This window comes from Ananas comosus, linkage group 12 (genome assembly GCF_001540865.1).
Source record: "Ananas comosus cultivar F153 linkage group 12, ASM154086v1, whole genome shotgun sequence".
NCBI lineage: Eukaryota > Viridiplantae > Streptophyta > Magnoliopsida > Poales > Bromeliaceae > Ananas > Ananas comosus.
Window position 1 is genome coordinate 11900840 of NC_033632.1, and position 17580 is coordinate 11918419.

At 33.4% G+C, this 17580-nt stretch overlaps 2 protein-coding genes across 3 annotated transcripts; both read left to right on the forward strand.

Moving 5' to 3' along the window:
• On the forward strand, positions 2282-6743 carry LOC109718345 (ALA-interacting subunit 1-like). 2 transcript variants are annotated; one of them, XM_020244536.1, is made up of 8 exons: positions 2282-2484; positions 2787-2845; positions 3941-4015; positions 4090-4206; positions 4417-4487; positions 5016-5316; positions 5864-6153; positions 6449-6743. In XM_020244536.1, the coding sequence occupies exons 1-8, from the start codon at positions 2418-2420 to the stop codon at positions 6501-6503; spliced, it is 1035 nt and encodes a 344-aa protein (XP_020100125.1). In that variant the 5' UTR covers positions 2282-2417; the 3' UTR covers positions 6504-6743. The 2 variants fall into 2 exon arrangements, with proteins under 2 accessions (XP_020100125.1, XP_020100126.1); XM_020244537.1 differs by lacking the exon at positions 2787-2845 and having other exon boundaries at positions 2343-2484.
• LOC109718346 (mitochondrial amidoxime reducing component 2) lies at positions 9196-12380 on the forward strand (the record flags this gene model as incomplete). The annotated part of the gene is given in 7 exon segments (XM_020244538.1): positions 9196-9345; positions 9598-9774; positions 10282-10370; positions 10474-10538; positions 10712-10814; positions 11371-11481; positions 11946-12380. Coding segments are annotated over 7 exon segments (824 nt in total), but the record flags the coding sequence as incomplete, so codon positions are not given.

Consider the following 17580-nt stretch of genomic DNA (forward strand, 5'->3'; position numbering starts at 1 on the left):
TATATATATATATATATATATATATATATATATATCTTACATTCTCCACATCCAAGAATTAGAAAAATCTTTTAGGATTTTTAGGATTCAAAAAAAAAAAATATTGACCATAATACTAGTGGCTAAATCCTATATAGCCATACAAAGCCTAGGGTGTAAATCTCACACCTATATCATAGGTGTACATATATAGAAAAATATTTTGTTTATAAATAAATCTCACAATATTTTACAAACTCTACAACTTAATGATTGAATTTCAACCTCAAAATTATAAGTGATGGTCACCTCTACTAGTTTGTAAAGCGTTATGAAATTTATTATTTACAAGTATAACATTACGTGGTGTAAATATAGCGTTGCTCTTAAATAGAAATATTACATGTGTACATCTAAAAGGTGGATGTATATTTTATACCTCTCAATCCAAGAATTTAAACAACCTTTTTGAATTTTTCATATTTAAAGAAAATTGATAAGATAAATGTGAAATATGGACCCTTAAACAGAAGGTGTTAGATTTACACCAAAATTTTAAATGTACAGATAGTATTGCTCAAAATTAGATACTTCGAATTTTATTGTAGAGTACATTTAAAAAAAAATAAGAAAGAAAAAAAAATGATGCCAAATTATATCGACCTCACGGTTACTGTGACAATCTAACCTTTAAAATTTTTTGATTTTACAACCTCACATTTAGTTTGTGATTTGATTCATTTTATGATTGTTAAAAAAAAAAAAAAAAGTAACCCCATAAAATAAGACTAAAATGGATCATTCAAAGAAGTAGTGGGTGTTGCTTAGTGCCACTAAATCAAGTAAAGCAGCTATAAAATTCCTCTAAAATTCACATTTTATTTAAAAAAAAAAACAACAAATAACACCGAAACAAATCATTCTAAGATTTAGAGTTAAATACTAGTTGGGTTAGAATAAAATTTAAACTAGGATTTATAGTGGATTTATTGTTAAATCTTTGTTGGCTTAGAATAAATATTTGGTGTCATTTAGAATAAATAGCACCAAAACAAATTAATCACACTAAAATTGTGCAAATTTAACCTATATTTTAATATTGTTCAGCTTTATAACTTATAGTCCACTATTTAATTTATGGAAAAACTTCAAATACCACTCTCGTGATTTCATACTTTCTCATTTTATTATCTTGTGGTTTAAAGTGTATCAATTTTGTACCCCGTAGTTTCATTTTTCTCTTTTTATTATTCCCTCCACTAATTTAGTTTAAATCAGTGACAAAGTTAAAACTAAAAGATACTAAGTGAATATTCGATAAATTTAGGTAGGGTATGTGAAAATTTTTGTATATAATTTAATAAAATATTAACGGAGGAGCTAACAAAAAAAGAAAAATAAAACCACATGTGCTAAATTGATACACTTTAAACTATATGATACTAGAGTGAGAAAATGGGATACCATAGGGATGGTATTTGAAGTTTACCCTTTTTTAATTTATTGTTTTCATATTTGTTTATTATAATTAAAAGATGTTGATCAATATTAAGTTGCAAATATATTTTATGAGTTGAGCTAGAATACTATCAGTAGTAAACGAGTCGTTTTACTATCTATTTGTTTTCGATGATAGAGCTTTCAAATTGACGATCAGCTTTATTAAATATGATCTAAACCATTTAAACTACCTAGAAATCAAATACCACGCACTTTCGATATTTTTCTTTTATCCATCAAGTGAATAGAAAAATGAGTGGCTGAAAATGAATATTCTTTAAAAAATGATGATAAGAGTCTTATAATCAAGATCAAGAGTATAGATCTTGTTTTAAATAGTTTAAAGAATTTTCTAACAAAAATTTAATTGATTTGGATATCTTTACGCCATTAAACGAGAAAACGCCTCTTATCGACCATTAAAATTACAAATTTTGAAACCCTTTGATCATTAGGCAAATGATATCGAAAAGATTTGAAATTTGATTTCTAACACTTCAAGTGGTATAGATCATGTTCAACGGAGCCGATCGTCAATTTGGAAGCTCTATCATCGAAAACAAATAGGTAGTAAAACGGCTCGTTTACTACTAATAGTATTCCAGCAAAACTCATATTTTATTGGCTTTTTCATTTTACAGAATTTCTAAAATTGCCAAGAAAAGGACTAAAATCAAACTTCCAGTAAGTAGAGGGGTGCAAATCAAATAAAAAAGGTTGAGGGGTCAACTTCAAAATATTCTAAAGTTCAGGGGGGTGTCTACCCCCAATTTTCCCCTTCTCTACGCAATCTCTTCCTTCACCAATTCGAACACGCTCTCTCTCTCTCTCTCTCTCTCTCTCTCTCTCTCTCTCTAGGGTTTAATTTGGGGGGGAAATCCCAAATTTTGTTGTTTTCTCATCGATTAGGGCAAAACCGATCTCGATTTTGGGCCGGGATGAGCCGAGCGAGCTCCGGTTCGGGGGATTCGGACGCTCCCAGGAGGGATTCGAAGCGACCCAAGTGTAATCTCTCATCAAAATCCGTTTCTTTCCCCCTTTTTTTGCCCTAATTTTGGTTGTTTCTTTAGTTTATTTTAGTTCTGATTCCTTAGATACTGATCTTTTGTTTGTTTTATCATGTGAAAACGTATAGAGACCCCCTCAATCACTGCGAACTATTCGAATTTAATTTGTTGGATGTGTTCTGCGACATTCGAAAAGCTTATATACCAAAAATCATAAATTTTACTGTTTTGATATATTAGCTTATCAATTTATTAGCACTAAAGAGATGAATTTTTGATCTTTACTTGTTCGGCGCGCAGATTCGAGGTTTACTCAGCAAGACCTTCCGGCTTGCAAGCCAATTCTTACTCCCCGATGGGTTAGTGCATGTATCTGTGTGAATTCTCGAACTGCTTCTCTACTCCAAGAAGCACTTTTTTTTTAGGTGCTTGGTCAATTAAAAGTGACGGAGCTTTTGACGCAGCATGAAGCTGCAACTAGTTTTTTGGATGACTCGAAAGCAGAAACTTTAATTCGAAACTTCAGCTTCTGCTGTAGAAAGAAGTTGTCGATAGGATTTTAGGGGAAAAAAGCAATTAAGAAGTAGTAGTTAGGTGCTTGATCAACAAAAATGATGGAGCTTTCGATGCAGCAGCATGAAGCTACAATGAGCTTTTGGACGGCCCAAAAGCAGAAGTTTTTATTTGAAATTTCAGCTTCTGCTGTAGCAAGAAGTTGTCGATAGGATTTTACTAAGAACTTTAGGTGCTTGGTCAACAAAAAATGGCAGAGCTGTTGATGCAACATGAAGTTGCAATGAGTTTTTTTGGACGACTCGAAAGCAGAAGTTCTGATTAGAAACTTCAGCTTCTGCTGTAGCAAGAAGTTGTCAATAGGATTTTAGTAAAAATAGCTGTTAAGAAGCAGATTGGTCAATTAAAGATAAAGGGGCTATTGATGAAGCGTGAAGCTACAATGCGCTTTTGGATGGCCCAAAGTAGAAGTTTTAATTTGAAACTTCAACTTCTGCTATAGCAAGAAGTTGTCGATCAGATTTTAGTAAAAACAGCCGTTAAGAAGTAGTAGTAAGGTGTTTGGTCAACGAAAAATGATGGGGCTTTTGATGAAGTGTGAAGCTCCAATGTGCTTTTGGACGACCTGAAAGTAGAAGCTCTATTTAAAACTTCAGCTTCTGCTGTAGCACGAAGTTGTCATAGGATTTTTAATGAAAAAAGCTACTAAGAAGTAGTAGTTAGATGCTTGGTCAACAAAAAATGACGGAGCTTTTGATGAGCTACAATGAGCTTTTGGACAGTCCCCAAAGCAAAAACTTTAATTTGAAACTTCAGCTTTTGCTATAGCAGGAAGTTGTTGATAGGATTTTTAATAAAAGAGCTGTTATTGCTTCTTTGAACATCATTACGCAAACAACTCTATCTTAGGGATCTGATTGGCTTACAGAACAAACATGTAGGTCATTTCGGCATTCACACTTGTTGGCATCGTCTTCGTCCCTATCGGCGTCGCTCTACTATTAGCTTCGAACAAAGTATGTCAAAACTTCTTATATAATAATAATTTATATTTCTATTATCTTCTAAACATTCTTCTTTCTTATGATAGGTTGTTGAAATAATTGATCGATATGATACCGAATGCGTGCCGGATAACATGGCTAATGATAAAGTTGCTTATGTGCAAAATGAAGGGATCGACAAAACATGCACGAGAATACTCACGGTAATAAGGTTCCCTTTGCTAATGTTTTTTAAATATCAAAGAAAGATTTGTAACAATTGTGTGTTCCTTAATTGGTTATTATTGTTGTAACTTCGCTAAATGGATCAAGTAGAAAGTTCTTTTATTGAATAAAAGAAGTACTTTTTTAATTTTTAATTTTTAATTTTTTGGGGTGCGGGGGCGTTAACGTGAAATGGCAGTACTTTGTAGGTTCCAAAGGATATGGGTCGGCCCATTTATGTGTATTATCAACTCGATAACTTCTACCAGAATCATAGAAGGTACTTATCATCTACCTTTTAAGCTCGCAAACGGAACTTTCCTCTTTAGAGATGTATAGATAGTTTTGTTAATTACCATAATCTGTACCTTTTGATACAATTTTTTTGGTAACAAGTATGCTTGGTAAATAACTATTATCGAAGTTATGTAACCTACGAAGTGCCTATTTGATTGGACTTTTGGAATAGCTTCTCTACTTGAAGAAGCAGAAGCTTCCAGAGACCAGGCATTTGGCAAGCAAAAGGTTTGGTGCTTTGGCGATGACGAGAAGCTAAAATGTGCTTCTCGATCTCAAAAGTAGCAAAGCAAACCTGTTCGTGCTTCTAGTTTGAAGTTTTTACTTTTGTTGCAAAGCAAACCTGTTCGTGCTTCTAGTTTGAAGCTTTTACTTTTGTTGCAAAACAAACCTGTTCGTGCTTCTTCAATCGGCTTTATCCAAAACTATACTTCTGCAGAAGCTTCATCAAAAGGCGTCCATAACAACATAATATCGAATATCATGCTTTAACATCTTAAGTAAAATTTAGGTACGTAAGGAGCCAAAACGATGCACAGCTTCGAGATGCTGGAAAGGCGAACTACACGAGCGACTGCGCTCCTGAAAAGAAAACCTCAGATGGTTCTCCAATTGTTCCCTGTGGTTTAATAGCTTGGAGTTTGTTCAACGACACGTACAGCTTTGTTCGTGGGAACGAGAACTTGGCGGTGAACAAGAAAGGCATTTCGTGGAAGAGCGATCGGGAGCACAAGTTTGGAAAGGACGTTTATCCCAAGAACTTTCAGAACGGAACTTTGATCGGTGGTGGAAAGCTTGATCCGAACAAACCTGTGAGTGTGATGTGAAATTGAAATAGGCCATTTTGAAACAGTTCATCAATTTTTGCTAAACTGGATTTGATTTATCTCTGTTCATTGAGCTGGGATTCTGTTTATTTTAAAGCCGATAGGAATTAAAAAAAAGAAGAAGAAGAAATACCAGTTCAATGCCCTATTTCAGAACAGGTCGAGGCACTTGTTAACTCTCTTATCTTACAAGAACCAACTTGCCATGATTTACCGACTTTAGATTGGGGTTGAGTGCTTTTGGAGTCGAAATTTGAAATCAATCTCAGTAGGTTTCTACATGTATATCTCTGCAAAATCATCAATATGCGTGTATATATAGTGTAGAATCTGAATTTTCTTACATACCCCATACCTTTCGAAAGTGCGAGTTCTTACGGAAATACACTTTTCTTAAGTTGTCGACTCGTTAATTACCGAGTACTGGGAAAATATGTTTTCGAAGAGGATATGTGCTTTAGCCAACAATTATGCGGAGGTGTGTATATGTTAAATGAGATATCGAACTAACTTGCTCTTTCAATGCGAACAGTTGAGTGAACAGGAGGACCTAATCGTTTGGATGCGGACTGCAGCCCTCCCGACATTCAGAAAACTGTACGGAAAGATCGAGACGGACCTCAAAGAGAACGATACGATAACTGTGACCTTGGAAAACAACTACAACGCGTACAGTTTCAGCGGCAAGAAGAAGTTGGTGCTCAGCACCACAAGCTGGCTCGGTGGAAAGAACGATTTCCTCGGCTTCGCGTATCTGAGCTTCGGCGGTTTATGCTTCTTTCTCGCGACGGCGTTCACTTTGGCATATATGATAAATCCGAGGTGAGTAAATTCGTATATACCTGTCTAAATGTGCTCCTTTTGTTCTCTCTTTTGTTTTGTTATTGTCAGATTGTTTTAAAACACTTTATTTGAAAAAGCAAACAAGAAAATTAGTATCGTATCGATAATTGTTTCGAATGCACTACACATTAGTTTTACGGTTTTGGTCGCAACATGCCAATATGCTCATTATTATACAGGTTTAAGATTCTAATTCAAATGCTAATACATTGTATTCATTCTCATTTGCTAATGCACTCCACTCTTTTATTTATTTATTCTTTTTTTTTTGCAGGAAACTGGAAGATCCTTTGTCCTTGTCTCGGACCAAAAACCTCTTGGACCACTGAATTTTTTTAATTTTCTTTTTAAATTTTTTTTAACTCCTTTTGTAAAGCCATTCGAAGATTCGCCTCGTATCTTCGACATGTATATTTTTTCCCCCTATTTTTTTTTTTTTTAATTTCTAATTTCGAAGATCTATGAGGCATACAAGTGAACCAGAGTGGGGAAATATGCTTCATGAATGTGTAAATATAGATAAAGAATTATACACAAATCTTTTCCAAATTATTTGGGTTAATGTGTGATATGAGTTTTAATGTGTTATATATATATATGCACATGAATTTCTATAGCCCTAATGATGGCGCCTTTGAATTGACAAACAAATTTTATGATTTTTCAGTAGTATTTATCTAGCGATCAAGTGGTCTCTTGTACATGCTTGATTGAATTGTAATTTTTAATTTAAGTTCAAATTGCAATTTAAATTTATAGATACAATTTTTAAACTTAAACTTAATATTTTAATTTTTAAAAAAAAGCGTAAAAAGTTAAATTTAATCCGAACAAATTCATTCCGTGCGGATTCAATTTTCAATCTGTTTTCTAAGACGGATTGGAAAAAGGAATAATTGGGGGATTCTCATTCACCCGGAAATCGCATTTCAAATACGAACAAACTACCGAACATCCCCGGCGCAAGGTATCCGAGGTCCCAAGTTTGAATCCTAATTAATTCATATTTTCAGCTAAATTTATTTCTAAAATAAATAAATAAAATAAGTAATATGCTGTCTATATATAAAAAAAAAAAAATAAACGAATTCATCCATTGCGATTCCGATTTCAGTACGAAAAATGTGCGAACTAAACACGTGCAGAGTGTAGAGTAGGTTGACTAGCACACTTGGTCAATGATAATGATAAAGAAAAATAATTTAATTAATTAAAAAAAATATTAAATCTCCCTCTCTCTCACACACACACACACACACAGCGAGAGAGAGAGAGAGAGAGAGAGAGAGAGAGAGAGAGAGAGAGAGAGAGAGCACGATCAGTTTACAGAGAACTCCATGAACATAATCAACTAGATCCGCCATAAATATAATCAACTAGATTCAGCTATCACAAAAATATGTACACAAGCCTCAGAATTGGAACTCACCCTCGTAATGGGGATGTACAAACATGTACGGGGATGTGTCCCAGAAAACCATCCCTTGCAGCTTATGGAGACATAATTACATTACTACTGCAGCAGTCAAGGCTTCTATTGCCAAAACTCTCCACTTGACAACTGTAGAGCTAATGCAAGAGCCTTGAGATAAATATTATGAACAGTCAAAAACACTTGGCCTTGTACTGATGTTTATACGCCATCATTCACTTTTCACCCTGAAATTTTTTCTTCTCAAGTTCAGTGGATTCATGTAAACATNATTTTAGAGGAATTTTATAGTTTCTTTACTTGATTTGATTTGGTGGTAATGAGCAATACCCACTTCTTTGAATTATCTACTACTTTTTCGAATTAGTGTTATTTTATTTGTTTCTTCTTTTTTTTAAATGTGGATTTGAGTGGATTATGTATGTAGTTTGGATAATTTGATGTTACTAACCAATGCTCACCTCTTTGAATGATCCACTTTAGTGTTATTTTTTTTAAGGGCTTTTTTAAAGTGAATTTAAATAAAATTTATATGCTTTGGGCAATGAGATGCCCACTTCCACAATTGATGCATTTTAGTTTAATTTTGTTGGTTTCAACTTGAATTTGAGGGAACTGTATAATCTACTTCAGTTAATTAATGCTATTTATTATTAAGCACCATCCAATTCACCAAATGATGATACTATAATAGCTTGTTAAATTTAAATCTCTTTGTTCAGCTGCATTCATTTATTGCCTCTTATAGAAAGTTTCAGCCTCTGGTCTTAGTTTAATTTGTTCTTGTTAGATCATGAGAAACAACCAACCGTTGTTCTCCAAAATCTTAAGTTACTAGAGAATGGCGCTTTTAATATTTATATGTTCCACATTTTCTCTCACGTGTCAATTGGAGACATTTTGACATGCCTAAAACATGGACATTTAAAATTAAATGGAAGGAAATTAATAATACTATGAGTGTGGTGAGACTTCGAACTAAGGACATCGTGCTCTAATACTATGCTAAATTTTGAGAAACAACCGTTGTTCTCCCATCAAAAGCTTAACCTACTAGAGAATGGTATTTTTAATATTTGTGTTCAATATTTTGGTGCTATTCTTGTTCATATCAGTTTTTGGGTCAGGAGTCCTTGCAATTGGATTTTGTGTGTGTGTGTGTGTGTGTGTGTGTGTGTGTGTGTGTGCATGGTTAATGCTTATAGATTGACCACTTAAGATATTACATCCTTATCTTTTTCCGCAGCGAAGAATATAATCACATTTTAGTGTTTAACAACTTTCTGAATGGTCAGTATTGTTTGTTCTATAATATTTATCGGCCCTGGAATAGCAAAAGTAATGAACTATTGCTCATAATAGAAAGAAATCGATCTCCATTTTTCGTTAGAACTATAAGCTTAATTTATGGAGTTAAGAAACCAGGAGAAAATGAAGTTATTATCATTATCATATCAATACCCGCTTTTTCCTCTCTTCCTTTTTTTTTTTTTTTTTTTTTTTTTTACTTTTTTGCTTAGTGAAATGGCCCAACCTTTTGATGCGGCATGCAACAACTACTTAGCTCAGTTCATCTTATTTTTTGATAGGATTTAGATGGGATCGCCAGTGGTTGGTTGTGAATTCGAAAGGAAGAGCATACACCCAAAGGGTTGAACCAAAGCTTGCTTTGGTTGAAATAGAGATGCCATCCGATGCTTTTAGCAAAGGTTGGGAACCGACGGCTAATTCGTACATGGGTAGGATTTTTTTCTTCTTTTTTTACACTGTCTTTGTATCCAGATATTCAGCTATTTGCATTTTAGTATAGTGCTAAAGATAGCTTGTAATAACAATGCATAAATATTCAAATAAGAACTATCTAAGTTTCTAATTACAAAAAAAAAAAAAAAATTTAATTTGGAAGTACTTGGCTTAGGATAGAAAACAGATATCACACTGTTGAAATTATTTTTCTCTTTTTATTTAGACTTATTTTCATCTTTTTGCAGTAATAAAGGCACCAGGAATGGAGACTTTGAAAGTTCCTCTCAGTTCAAAACATGCTGTAATTGATGGAGTATCCGTGTGGGAGTGGTCGGGTTCTGCATTTGATGAAGGAGACGAAGCGTCTGAGTGGTTTTCCAATTATCTTGGAAAGCCGAGTCGCCTAGTTCGTTTCAACACTTGTAGGTTCTTTTCGTATGCATCTTCAATTACGAGATACTAATTTCTCTTTATTTATGCTTGAAACTCTTGAAGCATGGTTAAAGCTCTTTTTATGTTGCTTTTAAATTGGGTATTTTGGATCTGCGCTGCGACCAATGTTGACTTTGATATTCTTAATTTTTTTAAAGAAATTTATGTGCTAATACTTATGATTTTTGTGACCCATCACCCAACTGTTGATGTGAACTGTTACATTGGGTTTGGATTCTATATCACACGGCATTTTGCACATCAATCTTTTTTTGGTCTAAAGTGTCCGAAATAGTTATATGCTGAAATTACGACCAACCACTTTTCGAACTATTTATGTAAATGTTGAGAATAAGTGCAATATATATGTATGTCGAGAGATACGTATTTATCGCATATTTCACTCTGCACTTTCAGGTTGCAAAATATAGTTTTTATTTTCCCCTTCAAATTTTCAAATTTAAAATAGTTTGTTTCATATTGTGTTAAATTTGCAGCATCACAAACTAGAGCAGTCGACCCTTCTTACGCTCTGGGGTACGAAACTATGTTTTCCGACGGCTATCCATTCTTGTTGGTGTCCCAGGTAGAGCCACATTGTCGCATTTATATTTCTCGAACATAGCCTCGAAACTATGCGTCTATTCCGCATAAAAATGTTATTATCAATCTTATTCATCAATGTGCAGGGTTCACTGGACGCATTAAATGAAATTCTTGAGGAACCACTGCTGATTAATCGTTTCAGACCGAAGTGAGCAGCATATTCTTAGTTTTTCTTCTTCTTTTTTGTAAATTTAAGTTTTCTCTAACAATCATCTTATCCAATCTCCAATTCAATGCGCGTCGGAAGTGTCCATATCTATCTTTGTCGCAACTTTGATAATATGTTTTTGACTACTGATAAAATTTATCATTCTTTTTCAGTATCGTGGTCGATGGATGTAACCCATTTTCGGAGGATTTGTGGAAAGTAATAAAGATAAACAAGTTAACATTTCATGGCGTAAAGTTGTGTGCAAGATGTAAGGTAACACTCTCTTCCTTTTCTTTTGCGAATTCAGTTACTCATGAAATTTTCCGCAACCTAAGTTTTGATAATTTTGTGAATTTTTTTTTTAATATCATGTTTAAAGTGCTTTTTTCTTAAACTAGATGTGTTCTCCCCCGAAAAAAAAAAAAGAAAAAAGAGGTCATGTGCCTGAACTTATAAGCCGCAATATCGGGCTATGCTCTTGTAGGAGAATGGTCGAAAGATGATAATATTAATTTATTTGAGCGGTAATGTAGTATTACAATATTTTAGTTCAAGGACTATTAGTAGTAGAAAAAACACTTTTATCAAAGCTTCAATTGCGTTGCGCATATTTTCAGCTTCTATGTTTAGTTTCTGAGCCATATAAGCCTAGTTATGGACAAAGTCGATAAAATTACGTACGTAGCCTTTCTCAGTGTCATTGATTTTTTTCGCGTCGGCGTCCCGAAAATTTTCGCCATATGTATTAACTCTTTAACTACAAGTTTTGCATCAACTTATCTTCTTCCATCATCGTCTTTCGTGACAATTCACTTCTTTAATACCTCAGGTACCGACTATCAGTCAAGAGGATGCGATTGCAGGCCCCGAGCCGACTGAAACCCTAATGAAGTTCCGATCAGACGAAATCTTGAGACCAAACTCCAAAAAACAGGGAAAGGTTAATAAATTCCCTTCTAAATTTTGAGTTTTTCTCAAAATTAATTAAATCTATGTTCAAACCTTGTCTGTTTCTAATATAGATGGCTAAAAATTATTTTCTGCTTTTCAGCTTAATTTTGCGCGAAGTTCGATCGTGATTTCAATTATATAAAATTTGTTTCCCCTCAAGTTTGTTTTCCATAACAATTTAGCCGTTTTATTCATCTGCGGTATGAAAAAGGCAACACTCGGCGATATATTTAGTGTTTGTAAAAACCGAAACCTATAAAGGGATGAAATTGAGATCGGGATCGAATTGTTGAACTTCGTGTGCAGATTATTACAATTGAAACTCTGACGACAAAATTGAAATCTGCGTAAAAGTTCTATATTTTCTTGCTGTTGTTTTGGTAAGACGAAATAATCTCTCGATTCTCGTCCATTACATTTGGTGTTTAACGAGAATTTCGCTCGAACCCGCAGGTGTTCTTCGGACAAAATTTAGTGTGCAAGGAATCACTCTCAGCCGCAGGCGGAGGGGCGCTCGTCAAGGTCGGCGACCCGGTTTACATTCTACAGGAGGTATCTTCTTGTGCCGAAGCCCCGGCTTAAACAAGTCGGAGATTCTGTGGCGCAGATACAGCTTTCCCTCTATCGCGTGCGGCGCAGTATATGTACATAAAATAAGTAGGAAAGCAGTTTCAGTGTGGTGCTTTTCGGAGAAGCCAAGGGAGGAAGAAGTTGATTTCAACAGTGCAGATGCTGCATCTTCTTTGTTGTATGTATAATATAAACACAAGATGGTTGTTTCAAAACAAGCAAAGCAAATCCTTGATGAAGCATTTCTCTTTAATAAGTGGATGCTGAGCACATGATTTTTGCTGTAATTGTGATAGATTACTACGGCTTCGTTTGGAATTGCAGGGAGATTGCATTACGTACGGTGAGAAAGTACGTTGGAAAAATATTCTGTTTATTTCTGTACCTAATATTGCGTTCCGCATATCGCGATAAGTCGGTTACAATATATTTTCTGCGGTCCCACCGGAGAATGCAGAAGCATATCTCTGTATACTTTTTTCTCAACTCCATTCTATCTAATAACGTTAGATAGACCTCAATGCCAAACTAAGCCTACTTCTATGACACATGTTTTTAGTGTATTTAGGGTTTAAAAAATTCTTATCGGATTTTAGTATTGAAAATTTCCTAGCGAATGTTGGATAGAGATAAAATTGACATATGACAGCAAATAGGGATGCAAACGGGGCAGATCTGGGGGCGGGAGCCCTGCCCCGCCTCCCGCTCCGACTAGCAAAATCCCGCCCCGCCTTGTAACCCGCCTTTCGCCGGCGCCCCGAATCCGCCCCGCCAATTAATATTTTTTATAAAATTATAATATTATTAATATTTTATAAAATATAAATTAATAATTTTTAATAATATTATATATATAATTTAACAATCTCAATTATAAAAATTAAAAATATCAATTACAATTCAAAACAAAATTCAAAAGTTTCAAATAGTACTAACTTATTTGTATTTTGAATTTTTTTATAAATATATTATTTTTTAAAAATATTTTTTAAAATATAAATAATTTTTGGGGCGGATTCAGGACGGATTCGGGGCGGTTCAAAATTTTTCCCGTTTCCTGCCCCGAATCCGTCTCGGATTGTAAAATTTATCCCATTTCTCGCCCGAATCCATTTATTTTCTCTCATTTACTGCCCCGTGACCCCATCGGGGCGGATCGGGACAGGAGCTCCACCAATCCGGATTCGTTTGCATCCCTAACAGCAAATAAGGGGTTCTTTAACGAGACATCATTAAAGAGCCCTCTGAAATTTTGTCCCTAGTTTCCGTCCCGTGGGATTTTAGGATTCCTATCTAATTTTTTAATTTAGAATGTAAATAAATTGAATTTAATTGTAATTTAAATTAGTTTGAATTTTATTTTATTTTTAAGTTTATTTTTTTTATTCGTTGTCAAATTATTAAGTATAGCATATCAAATTACTAAAAAGGTATAGCAATTAAATACTATTTAACTAATATATCGTATATATAATTAACTATGTCTAAAATATTTGATTAAACTAAAACTATATTAAAGGCATCAGACTTAGCATTTTATATTTATAAATAAATGAAGAATTATATCCCTTAAAATTTAGGGCTTTTGCTTATTTACTCCTAACTACTAAAAATTTTTCAAATTTATTTTAAAATTACCAAAATACCCTTCTAAATCCCAATTCCCATCTGTAAACCCTTGGGATATTTTAAAGGATTTTCGGAAATTATGAGGGCATTTTGGTCAACTAGTAATATATTATATATTTTTAAAAGTTTTAGAGGGTATACTAGATATTATCCCTTTTTAAAAGTTATATTATCTTGGAGAAACTTCAAATATCCTCCGTGGTTTCGTACTTTCTCACTTTAATACCCCGTGGTTTAATATTTTGTTAAGTTATATACCCCGAAATGGATAATAAAAAAAGAAAATTGAACCCACAGGGTACTAACTTGATACAAAAATGAAACCAAAGGGTACTAACTTGATACACTTGAAACCACAGGGTACTAAGATGAGAAAGTACGAAACCACGGAGTACTAATTTGATACACTTTAAATCACAAGATACTGAAATGAGAAAATGTGAAACCACAGGAGGGGTATCTGAAGTTTCCCCTAATTTTGTAGGGCGGAGAGTAGTATCCTCATCCAGAATTTCTTTCCTATCCCTCTCTCTCCGTGGGAAAAAAAAAATCCTTTTCGTCTCTTTCCCATTTGGAGTGGATCCCCGCAAAAATCCGGATCCGTATGAAAAATTATCATCCCTGCAGATCTACTTGAAACTTGAAATTATGTTGTACAGAAGATTGATGTATATAAAGATTGATTTGATAGGTACAGCAGCGTTTGGATTGGGGATAAGAGGAGGAGGGATAACCCCTTATTCTCCTTTATATCCAAACGTAAATTTTTTTATCTGAGAATAGTATCCAAACGCAATTTTTTTATCTGAGAATAGTAATTCTTGGATACTTAAAATAACCTGATATAACTATTCCCACCATCACCTCTATTTTTTATATCTAACTATCCACTATTTTTCTTATTCGATATTATCTATTCAAATGCTATTTTTCTTATCTCCGGAAACAACACAATTTTTATCCAAACGCTATTTTTCTTATCCCCATACTTGTACCTGTCTCTGTAATAGCTAGTTCTTGTTTATACCCGAACCAAACGCTACCTTAGAAAATAGTATTTTACATAAATGGTGCCTTAAAATATGCTTAATTTGATGCTCAATTCATGCAAATTGTGCCCTTCTTCCTTGGCTTACACCATATTAATTATTCTTCAACAAGGATCTCAATATTGGCTTCAGCATCCTGCCCTGTTGCGGGAGGCCATGTTGGACCGAATCATATTCAAAATGGCGTGAGGCTGGTTGGGCCGAATCACAATCGAGACTCGCGGGCGCTGTATCTGTACGCTTTAAGTGAATTGATTGCGTATTTCTAACGGCTCGAACTTTTTGGATTAATTGTTAGAGCCAATGATGCGACACTCAAGTCCATTAAGTTTCTTGGCACTGCTATTTTGGATCCCAATTTGATCCAAACCTAAATTTTCATTTTCTTTTATTTATTTTTTTTTGAGGAAGCTATATTTAATCTAAAATCTAGGTCCAAATCTAAACCCAATATATAAGTTAATAAAATCCAAGTTTTTTACAATTAAAGACATGCTTAGGTTGATGAATTATCATCATGATCCATTGGCATCCATTGACAAAATTAATTTAACATTTTTATTCGCGTAAAATTAAATTTTTCGTTTCGAATTATAATTATAATTTAGAAACGACAAAGTGGCCTTGGGAATAACAAAAACTGCTCTGTTAATATCAATTTCAATAAATAATAATACAATTATACCGGTTAAGCTCGGTTTTAGAGTAAATCAATCAAAAAGTCGAGAGAATCAAATTCTCATTACACTATCTTAATCCATAGAAGTAACTTAAATTAATATAATTATAAAATTTAAAAAATGCCAATAAAAAAATAAGGCTAAAATGCAAAAAAAAAAAAAATCCCCTACAAATATCTTTTTTTTTATTTTTTTTCCGACTTTTGAAAAATCTATATTTTGTCCTTTTAAAAAGTTCATAAATATTTTCAATAGATTACAACATTAAAAAGGAAATGACGAAATAACCAAATTATCCTTACTTATTTTATAAAAAGAAATTAATTTTTTAATATATTTATCTGATTTTTTAAGATATTTTCGATATAAATTATAAAAAATAAACTAAATAGTGATGGATCCCCGACCAATGGTGCTAAATGAATCAACTTGAAATCTGAAGAGGTAAAATGAAAGTTTTTGAAAGTCGGAAAAGATAAATAAATAAATAAAAAGGGCATTTAGATGAAAATTTTATATACTTTAACTAAAATAATTCAAGGGCTTTTTTACAATTTTCTACAGTTGAGAGGTCTCTTTACATTTGTACCTATTGTGGCCAAAGCCACCAAACTAGGAAGAAATTTGCATGAAAACATCCAAACATTTGCTATTTGTATTGACAAAGACATGATTATAAATTAATAAAATGTTTAAAAATCTATTGATGTCGGCAGGAAAAAGTTAAATGTAGATGTCCTTTTTAAGAACAAATGGTGGAGATCACATCAATAATTGTACTCATCAAAGTATAGTAATCGAATTTTATATATATATATAGAATTAGGCTGGAATACTATTAATAGTAAAACGCTCTTTTTACTATCAAGTTTTTAACTATTGGATGAAAAATTGTAGGGTCTGAATGATATTAGTCGGTTTAGGATTGAGTGGTCCCCACTGGGTTATAGTATTTAATCCAATGGTTAGAAATAATGAAAAGAGTTGATCCAAAGGCTAAAAAACTGGTAGCAGCAATGGAATTTTGCCTTATAATAGTACCCAGTTCCAACTCTCTCTCTCATCTCTCTTCTCTCTCTCTCATATATATATATATATATAGGAGCTAGGTTGTATATTCGTAGTACGGGAGCAGCCGTGCTAACAAGTTATTTTCAATGATGCGGCTTTCAAATTGACGAATCGAGCTCCGTTAGACTTGGATCAACACTATTGAAAGTATTTGGAAAGTAAATCTTCATAATCTATTCGGGCATTTCACTTTACTTTATCAAACGACGCAAGTTATAAAAAATTAACGGTAAAATAATAAAAATTTCATTAAAAAATGATGATAAAACTTGATTAGATCCACGAGGTACCTAATCGTACATTAAATAGTGGAAAAGAATTTTCTATTAAAAAATTTCATCAGATTTGGATTGTTTTACACCGTTAATTCACCAAACGTATCCTCGATCCATTAAAATTATCAATTTGAGACCTTTTGATCATTAGCCAAGATGATGCGAATGAAATTTAGTTTTTAAATATTTTTAATAGTTTAGATACAGTTTAACGAGCAGATCGTTCGATTTGGATGCCGCATCATTGAAAACAACTTGGTAGCACGGAGCCTCCGTGCTACCGATAGCGTATACCAGCCTAACTCTATATATATAATAATCTGATATATATATATATATATTATATATAATATATATAGTTGGCAATATTACTCGTAGCAACGGGCTTCCTTGCACCATTTGTTTTCAATGGATAGAGCCTCCAAATCGATATTGCGCACTGTTTGAACATGATCGTATACCACTTAATATCTCGAAATCAAATTCATGCTTTTTCCAGCACTATTGTTTTCTGTCCATCAAGTGAGTAAAATGAGAACGCGAAAATTAAATCCTCTAAAAACAGTGATGATAGGAATTTCGTAATCAAGATCGTAGAGTATAGATCTTGCTTTAAATAGTTTAAAGTAGTTTTTGCTAACCAAAGTTCAATTAATTTGATAGTTTACAACCGGTTAAAACGAGAAAACGCCGTCATAATCTACATTTAAAATTATAAATTTTGAAATCTTTTCGATCATTAGGTCAGATGATATTGAAAAATTTGAATTTGTGTTAGATATTCAAGTGGTATAGAATCATAATCAACAGTGTC

Excerpts from the sequence above, each read along its gene's own strand:
- LOC109718345 (XM_020244536.1), top strand. The coding sequence starts at position 2,418 with ATGAGCCGAGCGAGCTCCGGTTCGGGGGATTCGGACGCTCCCAGGAGG. Across the intron at positions 2,485-2,786 it reads GGATTCGAAGCGACCCAAGT|ATTCGAGGTTTACTCAGCAA; the intron begins GTAATCTCTCAT and ends TTCGGCGCGCAG. Across the intron at positions 2,846-3,940 it reads CAATTCTTACTCCCCGATGG|GTCATTTCGGCATTCACACT; the intron begins GTTAGTGCATGT and ends ACAAACATGTAG.